We start from the raw sequence: 1,024 nt of genomic DNA on the forward strand, positions 1-1,024 counted from the left end.
GAATACGTGCATAAAGTATAATCCGTGTCTTAATCGTAATATTACCCTCGATAAAACTCGAAGGCTGCCTAAAACACAGCACATGACTGTTCTATCTCAGCTCGAGGTAGTCCGATGCGGTCGTGCCCTGAGCAGCACCTTTGCGGGTACAAAGACGAGCTAAATCCAACAGGAAAACCAAAACACTCTCTTCATGCTGCGTCTGAGTATCATCTCCCCTGGAAATTATTTTGCACTTAGCGATCCTTGCGTTCTGCGTCATCCTCGGGCGACGCTCCCTCGTGCGGCGCCCCAGGGACTCAGGCCTCTGGCGACGGCGCAGGAGCGAGGAGGGCGCGGTACTGCTGGTCGAGGCGCTGACGGAGGAAGTCGTAGAACTCGTTTTCAACGGTGAAGTTCCTGTTCAGAAACTCTCGCGCCTTTGGGTCCACTTTCGGCTTGTAGAAGTTCTCGTTCGTCATGACCTTGTTTCCTTTAAGTCGCTCTGAGAAAAGACAAAGAAACTCATGAAAAAGGGGAACACTTTTAGCGCGTCGTTCATAAGATTTAATAGATTCTGAAGAGTCTTACCCTGATATATTTTGGTGGCACCCTTGAAATAGCGAGGTATGTAGTGCTCCAGCACTGCCAGCGTCTTGTCCCAGTCCTCCAGGATCCCGACCACTGCGAAGTCCTTCTCGACGACCTGCATGGCACGGTTCAAGCCCTCGCGGCTGCCAAATATTCTAGAATTCCAAAACAAGGAATCAGGATCGTTGAGTTTCTTCTGTTCCCTTTTCCAACCTCATCGAAATGGCACTGATATAAAATTAAATTACGGAAATCCAGAACACGGCCAGACTCACGGGCAGAAGGCGTCGTGACCGCAGAAGAATTCGATCGTGTGGCCGAGGACCTCCTGGCCAAGCACGTAGCGACACTCCTTGTCCCGACGGTCCTTCAGGCACGTCTCCAGGTCCTACGTACAGGGGGGAGGGCATTAGATTAACACTAAGGAACTGAGGTGAAAGGTATTCCCAATACG

General features: G+C 50.9%; 1 protein-coding gene across 1 annotated transcript in view; it reads right to left on the reverse strand.

Annotated features, from left to right (window-relative positions):
• Window positions 1–6: 6 nt before the first annotated feature.
• LOC119586537 (heparan sulfate 2-O-sulfotransferase pipe-like) overlaps window positions 7–1,024 on the reverse strand; it is a 21,761-nt gene continuing 20,743 nt past the window's right edge. Inside the window, exons 6-8 of the mRNA XM_037935293.1 lie at window positions 846–958; window positions 571–725; window positions 7–484 (exon numbers count right to left, since the gene is read on the reverse strand). Coding sequence (XP_037791221.1) covers window positions 300–484; window positions 571–725; window positions 846–958 — 453 coding nt within the window. The 3' untranslated portion in view covers window positions 7–299. The remainder of the gene's footprint in view (window positions 485–570; window positions 726–845; window positions 959–1,024) is intronic.

This window comes from Penaeus monodon, chromosome 21, assembly GCF_015228065.2.
Source record: "Penaeus monodon isolate SGIC_2016 chromosome 21, NSTDA_Pmon_1, whole genome shotgun sequence".
Taxonomy (NCBI): domain Eukaryota; kingdom Metazoa; phylum Arthropoda; class Malacostraca; order Decapoda; family Penaeidae; genus Penaeus; species Penaeus monodon.